This window comes from Chiloscyllium plagiosum, chromosome 16 (genome assembly GCF_004010195.1).
Source record: "Chiloscyllium plagiosum isolate BGI_BamShark_2017 chromosome 16, ASM401019v2, whole genome shotgun sequence".
NCBI classification, from domain to species: Eukaryota; Metazoa; Chordata; class Chondrichthyes; order Orectolobiformes; family Hemiscylliidae; genus Chiloscyllium; species Chiloscyllium plagiosum.
In genome coordinates, this window is record NC_057725.1 from 38145395 (window position 1) to 38154306 (window position 8912).

At 38.5% G+C, this 8912-nt stretch overlaps 1 protein-coding gene across 2 annotated transcripts in view; it reads right to left on the minus strand.

The window, feature by feature from the left end:
* trim66 (tripartite motif containing 66) overlaps positions 1 to 8912 on the minus strand; it is a 230461-nt gene that overhangs the window by 30914 nt on the left and 190635 nt on the right. For both annotated transcript variants that reach the window (XM_043705850.1, XM_043705851.1), the window contains 2 exons: positions 8542 to 8656; positions 3195 to 4126 (listed from right to left, as the gene is read on the minus strand). In XM_043705850.1, coding sequence (XP_043561785.1) covers positions 3195 to 4126; positions 8542 to 8656 — 1047 coding nt within the window. The remainder of the gene's footprint in view (positions 1 to 3194; positions 4127 to 8541; positions 8657 to 8912) is intronic.

Genomic DNA, 8912 nt, shown 5'->3' on the forward strand with positions numbered 1-8912 from the left:
CCTTCATAATTTTATATGTTTATACAAGATCCGCCCCCCTCATTCTTCTGAATTCCAATGACTATAATCCCAGTCTACTCAGCCTCTCCTCATAAGCCAATCCCCTCAACTCCGGAATCAACCTAGTGAACCTCCTCTGCACCCCCTCCAGTGCCAGTACATCCTTTCTTAATTAAGGAAACTAAATCTGCACACAGTACTCCAGGTCTGTCCTATCACCCTCACCTTGACCTCTTTCCACCTATCACATTTCCGACGCCCCTCCCCCAAGTCCCTCCTCCCTATCTTTTATCTTAGCCTGCTGGACAAACTTTCCTCATTCCTGAAGAAGGGCTAATGCCCGAAACATCGATTCTCCTGTTCCCTAGATGCTGCCTGACCTGCTGCGCTTCTCCAGCAACACATTTCCGTCTCTGATCTCCAGCATCTGCAGACCTCATTTTCTCTTCAAAGCTTCTAAGATGGCCAAGTGATTGCGTAGCTGCACCCTTGGAATTTGAAAGCCATTAGAATGGAGTGAGCCCATCTAGAAGTAAGCCACCAGAGACAATCAACTTAGATGAATGTGAATCACCCATCTCCCAAATGATTCACAAAATCACGGTGCACGATGGCTCAGTTGGTGGGGTTTGGCTCAGTGGTTAGCACTGCTGCCTCACAGCACCAGGGTCCCAGGTGACTGTGTGTGGAGTTTGCACATTCTTCCCGTGTCTGCGTGGGTTTCATCCGGGTGCTCCAGTTTCCTCCCACAGTCCAAAGATGTGCAAGTCAGGTGAATTGGCCATGCTAAACTGCCCATAATGTTAGGTGCATTAGTCAGAGGGTAATGGGTCTGGGTGTGTTACTCTTCGGAGGGTCGATGTGGACTTGTTGGGCTGAAGGGCCTGTTTCCACACTGTCAGGAATCTAATTTAAATATCCAAGTGTAACTGGATTTTTGGATACGGCCTGAGATAACATTTGTATTTACACCTGCATGTACAAATGCTGATTCAAGAAAATTCTGTACAGAATGGCTCTACAATCGAGTGTGGTACTTCTTTCCTCATCAAACTTCTTTTGATCATTTGACTAGTCTATTTCATTGCTCTTACACATTTCAGCATTTCAGAAAAATGGACAAAGCAACAAACAGAATAACGAAAGAAAGAAATACATCAACAAACTTAAACATTATTTCTGAAATATCCATGCATTTCAACGGTTCAAATGAATGCTGTCATTTGGAATACATAAAATATAAAGTTCAATTTATAACACTAAAAGTAGATAGAATATTTATCATTTATTTAATTTAAATCTTTAACTAGTTCAATTAAGACTTACTAACACTGCTACATTCAGCAAGATCCAAGTTTGTGAGATTGTGATTTGTCATCCTCCCACTAAATGAATGATCAGAAATTTAAATGTTAGGAGTCAGTGTGGGCAGAGAATACATTAGCCGTTGCTTTCCTTCTGGTACATCAGTTAAAATTAATGTCTTCCTGAGTCATTATGCTTTAACCATCAACTTCAGATGAGTACCATTTAGTGGTGCTGACCATTAAGAAGATTGCTAAGTAAATGCAAAATTGGCTAGTCTCATACTGTAGACCAATTCAATGAAGAACTTCACCAGCAAAAGAGAAATAGTTTCCTCAGTAACCTGAGTTGTATTTAAACAAATGTACAAACCAGAAAAATGTTGTGTTGGCAGTGATTATAATGGAGAATAATAGTCAAATTATGTATCAGGCCTGAGCAGTAAATTTTATGCACAGTTTAAATTCTATATAAGGAAATTCTGATATAAAAATGACAAGAAAAATACTAAAATGGATGGATGCAGATGGAGGGATCAACAGGAGATGGAAAATAAAGTGATAAATGAGGACCTGTTCAGATAAATGCTATTGGAGAATATTATTCATGTGAAGAGACATTTTTGTGCAAAGAGGAAGGATGCATGTGCATGTGAGCACAACGTGGAGTTCAATCCCCGTATCGGCTGAGGTTACCATGAAGGATTCTCCTTCTTAATCCCTCTCTCCTCACCTGAGGTGTGGTGGCCTCGAGTCAAGTCACCACTCTCACTCTCACAAGAGAACAATCCTATGATCTGGTAAAACTATGGTAACTTGCCTTATATGTGTGCGCATGCGTAAAAGAGAGACAATCTTTGGGGAGGAAGCATACACAAATATACAATAACAGTCAGAGAGAGAGAAAAAAACAAAGGCTCTTAAATGAAGGGTAAAGTCACCATACTGCCACCAAACCACAGGGCTGCTCTAACCATGCCTCATGTCAGGGGAGAATTGAGAAGAACAGTCCTTAATAGTAACCTCAACCAATGTGGGAACTGAACCTAAGCATCACTCTGCATTGCAAACCATCCTACCAGCCAAATGAATTAATCAACTCCCACTCCCTTCATGTTGCTAGTTTGTTCTTTGTCAATTAGGTTGATCACATATTGTACTTCCTTCTTGTATTACATCTGTGCAAATTAACATTTATTACTTGCCAATTTGTTTGTTTTCTCCAATTCAACCTTCATATTTTGTTTATCTCATGTAGACTAGCCTCAACTGTTTTCTCATCCTTCTCCATTTTAAACTAAATGGCACCAAAATATTCAAAAACAAGGGAATGAAAACATACATCATACGCTGCAGGAGCTGATCTCACTTTCAAAGCTCCTTCACTTCAATCATAAAGAAGAGCAAAATGAAATTAAAAATGGTTTGTTGCTTATAACTGGTACCAAAATGAAGGCAGTCAACAACATATTACTATGATTTCGAGACAAATGTCTTTTTCTTGATTATTCCAATTTTATCCATCTTTTAAGGAAAAAGATGTGAAAACTGAATTTAGTGTTTCACTTTTTAAAGTCTTTCTTAAAACAGCCTCACTGAGTGAAGTGACCTCCTATATATTTAGCTCAGTATGCATAATCCCAACTAACTTGACCTGGACAGAGTAAAAGCTAAGAACAGTGTCTCCATCCTAGTCTAGCCTTGGGTATATGCTTAACATTTACAGGAACACTTTTCACTGAAACTCTTCTCTGAGCTAGATCATAATTCTAAGGATTTTTTAAAGAAAAACTGGCTATGTTCCAACATGTCATCTATGATAATCCTTGTATTTGTTAGCACATACATCTCACTTAAATTGACTTAATCAATAGTAGTTTAAGGTTTTACCTGGTTATTGTTAATTTGCTTGCCCAGTTCAGTCTGCTGATCCTGATCATTTACTACTACTTTTTGAAGATCAACATGCTGTAGTTCCACTGGCATTTCCTGTTTCTTTCTAAGAGGTTGCCTCATAATAGAATTTTGTGCTAAATTGATATCCCGGGCATGCTGTACATTCTGGTTAAGTTGCTGTGGCTGCTCTAAGAAATCCTTGAGGCCCACTGGCATTTGATTTGGTTGGCATGTTTGTTTTGAGGCTGTGCTCTGTTGCTTTCTTTCCTCTGTATGACGTTTGCCCTGTGCTTCTCCCATAGGCAGTTGTAGCTGTAGTTGTTGCTTCACAGGATAGGGTGGCAACACTGATTGTTTTGAATACTGTATTTGGCAGAGCTGTTTCTGTGGTTGTGGCTGGCGCACAAGTTGTTTCGGTTGTTGCAAAGCCACCATATGCATCGGTTTCATATTTCTTTGTTGCTGCATGGCATATGCTGGATGCAAATTCTGTTGTAGGTGTGATGCTTGTAAATGTCCTAGTAAAACTGGGCTGTGCTCCATTCCAGTCTGAGATACGTGCCATTGTTGCAAAGTTGGTATTGGCTGTACTGGCAATGGGCGTGAAAAATATTTCTGTTGAGATCGGCTCTGGTGTATGCTACTATACTGCATTGGGAGCTGATGCTGCAAATGTCCTGGAATTTGGCCCAAATTTTGATGATGCTGCAAACAATTTAATGTCTCGTGCTCTTTGTGAAGTGGATGCACGTCTGGACAATGACTGTTACAAACTGAATATTGCTGGCCAGCTTTCTGGCACAGAAGAGAAGATTGTAAACTTGGTCCATGATTAGCAATTTCACAAGGTAATGGTGCTGTTCCTTGACGGAATGAGGCCTGGCATTCCTGGCGAGTTGTATTTTCACAATCAAATGACAAATGGCCTGAGGGGGAAAAGAAACAAATCTTACAACACAAATTTACAAAAACGAAATAGGACACAAATTTCTCGATTTTCAAACCGTTCTTCTGTCGATAAAGAGCCATGAATTCTTGCTGGAGTACATTGTCATGGGCACAACAATTTGTCAGCATCTTAACCAAATGGAAATGCCTCTATGCAAGTTTAGACAGTGAATACTAACAAGCTATTTTTCTAGGTTTTCATACAGATGCATAGCTGCCAGCAAAGGATTACATTGAGGACAGACATCCATGATTTATTTGCACTTGCAAAAGCCAATTGCATTGAGGCAAATTGTAGCATCCCACTACTCTGAAGGATAGCAATTCACTCAGCAGAGGCAAGAAATTAGAAGTAAGAGTAATCTAACTCAATATCATATTCAGTAGTATTTTTACCATCTTAAGCGTCGCAACTAAAAATTTCCACACTATTGAACTTTGTATAATCCCATTAAAGGACTATGGCCACTTGCATCACTGAAGGAGTACAAAACCTCTATTTTAAACATGCTTACAAATTATGGAGTCTTTGGGCTGTGGATAAGAAATTCAGAAGATTAATGATGGGAAAAAAAACCTTCCAACCTTATAGCATTCTACTTAAGAACTACCTGCTTTCAAACAATTAACTAATGTCAGGTATTGGTCCGATAAGCGCAAAATGTAAAAAAGAGACATCCTTAGCTTTGACAACTTAAATATACAAGCAACTAGCAACTGAATTTGGGCTCATTAATATGCATTTTTAAGTTAAACAAGTCCAAAATGGATTCTTAGAGTTCCATATAAAACAGGGAGTGCTGCAGAAACTCAGCAGATCTGGCAGTATCATTGGAGAGAGAAAAATATAGCTGACATTTTAAGTCAAAAAGCTTCTTCAGAACTGAAGAGGGCAAGAAGTCAATTGTTTATATGTTGGTCACAAAGAGGGAGGAGGAGGTAGTTAAACAGACAGTGAGTATATTCAGAGCAAAAGGACATCTAATGGGGATAGAGGAGTGATTGAGGAAAAAAAAAGTGGTGTGAATGGTAGGTTTGAATAGGAGAAAATGGGTCAGGTCTGCTGAGAGCAAAGCCAACAAGACACAAACAAGAAGTGTAGATGGGGGTGAGTGTAATCATAATGCAGGGCAGTGTGCTGTAGAGTTAATGGACTACTAAATCCTTTTAAAAAATTAGCCTACAATTGTGAATTAGTGGATAAGTCAAAATAGCTATAAACGTTCCTTTCCATGCTGCTGTGGAAATTTAAGATGATACAAGACAGAACTGGAATGTTTCAACTTGCAGTGAATATGAAATATGAAACAGCTACAGAATCAAATAAAGAGACTCAGCAAATTAGAGCAAAAACCCCACAATCAGTGCTTGGGCAAGAGAACTATAAGCTGCATTGCACACTAGATCTCACTGAGGAGCAGAAATGCCAGACAGCATAAATTATGAAAGTTTGAAGATATACTTTGAAAGCTACATTAATGCCAAGTATGAACATAATTTGTTAAACAGCATAGTTCAAGGGGAGACGAGACAATGATAAGCATGTAACTGCAATTATACATCTCAATGAATCCTGAGAGTTTGGATGACTGAAAGATGATCTCAAAACAGATAGGAAGGTTTTAGGCATAAAGGATCCTGCTGCCAGAGCATATCTACTGATAGTGGTGAAACTTAAAGCCATCAACATGTCATAGTACTGAAATAATCAATCACCAGCTAGAGCATATTAATGGGAAAACAGGTCAGACTTGCATTATACTCAGAGAGCTTCTAGACAGAATGAAAATAACCTTTGGGTAATGGAATAAATATTTGCAGAAGCATCAACAGAAAGGTCTTGAAGACGGCATATAAATATTTTGGAGGATATCACATAAGAAGCATGTCTAGCATGGGAAAGCAATGCTTTGGCTATCAGAAGCTGAATCACTTTTCACACAAGTGTTTAGAAAGAAAGAAGCAAAGTAGCCTTATTAAGGAGGCTGCTGGTGAGACGTCAGCCATTAATTCTGAGAAATTACTTCACAACCATACAACAGGTTGGAATCGACAAGTCAAAAGCTGATAAATAATTTGAAACAGTTCAAGTGATGATTGCAGAATGAGAGCTTCAAGTGAAGGTGAAATGTTAGAAAGACAGCAGTGCTTTGTGGAACATCAGGTTTTCTGCAGATCTGTGTGAAATTGCTCAAGATGTTGACCCAAAAATGAAATAATTGAGGGTAAGATTAAGGCTTTATAATACGCATCCTAAGAGGTCAAATGCAGCTGAAAGATCAATGCAATGGGAAGAATGAACAACTAGAATTCCAGATAGTAATGTTAATGAAATCTATTAATCTCAGCTAAAGCAAGTCTAAAACTTGAATGAGTAACTTTAAATGTGGCCAGAAGAGATTTGCAGTGTTTCTTTTAATGATATTAAGCCAATGACTGGTAATGAAATTCTTGAAAACTACTGAGCTGTTTTTAAGCGTCATAGATGAGCTCCTAGTGAATATTATCTCGAAGTGTACAAGTGCGTGACTCCACCTCAGCAACTGTTGAGAAGAGCTCCAGCTGTCTTCAAGTCAACCCAAATAACATGATAGAAGAGCTACGAAAGAAAGGAGCAATCCAGAAACTAACATGTTGCTAATACTGAATTAGCAGCATGATAGCAGTGAAAAGTGCTGGAATTTGCATTGATCCAAAGAATCTCAATAAAACTTTGAGAGATCTCACTACCCCGTGCCAACCATTGAAGAAAATTTGTCACAATCTGCCGGCAAAGACCTTTACTACCCTTGATGTGAAGGATGGTAACTGCCTAGTGAAACTGGATGAAAGCAGGAGTTTTCTAACTACATGCTGGATGCCATTCGGGGGATTCAGAAGTTGTATATGCCATTTGCAAATGACTCAAGATGAGAATCAATACGAACAGCGTGCAATAGTCAGTAATCTTCCCGAAGTGAAAGGAATTGCGGATGCTCTGTGAGACACAACAGAAAAAGCTGTTGTTGACCATGACCAGAATCCACTGCAAGTGCTAGAGAGAGCTTGCCAGGTGAACCGAAAGGTGAACAAGACAAAGATGCAATTGAGGCTGCCTGAAATCAAACAAATAACGAGCACATGCTGGTCGTCAGCCAATAATTTGGACAAATTACTTCACACCCACACAACAAGTTGAAAAGTCAAAAGCTGATAAATAACTTGATACGTTTCAAGTGATGATTGCAAAATGAGAGCTTCAAGTGTAGCTGAGATGAATAGATTTTCATTAATGTTACTGTCTGGAATTCCAGCTGTTCATTCTTCACATTTCATTGACTTTTCAGCTGCAATTGATCTCTTGGAATGCACAAATCATAAAGCCTTAATCTTACCTTCAAGGACTTCATTTGAGGTCAACATTTGAGTGAATTCACACAGATCTACAGAAATCCTGATGTTACACAAAGCACAATTAACTCGCACTGACAGTAAAAGGTCATCACCTGAATTCTGACAAGGCAAGAGCTTGGGTAGAGATGCAATAACCAACAATTGTGAAAGTAACGTAATGATTTGTTAAATTCATGAACTATTTAATTTAAAATGTGTCCAATTTGTAACTTGAGTGTGAAACCCTATGCAAGATCACTACTAAAGGGTTGCAGTAATAAGGAGTAGATTTCACTAGAATTAGACAGCTAGTGATGGCAATGCCTTTTCTGAGACTATAATCTCCATTAAGAAGCCATCATGCAGTGTGACACCAATGAGACAGGACTCAAAGTAATCCTTATACAGCAAGGATAACCAGTTACATTTTCATTCTAGACATTATTGCAAACTAAACAGCTTTATTTACCTTATTGTTTCCACAGCAAAAAGCTTTCCACATTCTAATTACCTAATCAAATAGTCTACAGTTTTCTTGTGAACCATCAACTAATACTGCTTAGAAATCAGTAGGCTAACAATGTGATTCAGTGCAACTTCAGCTTTCCACTGTCCCTGAAAGAAAAATTGTCTGGCTTTTACTGAGTCTGAGTCTATTTCCTTTTTCCAACATTTCTGCAATCATTGCCTAATATTTTAATTTAAGATATATTTTATTTTCAATTTTCTAGTTAGCGATTTCCTTCTGTAAGTGCACCATCAGATTGGTAATGACAGATCATCTTATAAATAAGTGAATTATTGGAAGATGAACAAAATAAGTCATTTGTGTTGAAATGTATTTTAATATAATGATGATCCTTTATTGCTGTATTTTATACATTGCAAATGTGAGAAAGTGGTAAACTGTTCCCGGATCTTTGACAACCATCAATTCATCATGAAAATTGGTCAGTAAGATCATGAACCAAGGTAGGTATTCAGCTGGCATTGACCAGTATTGTAGTAAGATCTTTCCTACCTAAAGTAGAGAGCTGTTTAGTCCACATGGTAGAGTCCCAACGAAACTGAATCATGGAGGGACCCATATCTACATTGCACTGTGTTTCTAGCAAACGACGCATCTGAAACAAGATCTAAATAATAAAATATTAATATTGGGTGTTACATATCAAACATTCTTTCTAAATCTGTTATACTAAATAATCTATTTACAATTTTGCTTAAAATAGAGTCATAGAGATGTACAGCATGGAAACAGACCCTTCGATCCAACCCGTCCCTGCCGACCAGATATCCCAACCCAATCTAGTCCCACCTGCCAGCACCCGGCCCATATCCCTCCAAACCCTTCCTATTCATATACCCATCCAAATGCCTCTTAAATGTTGC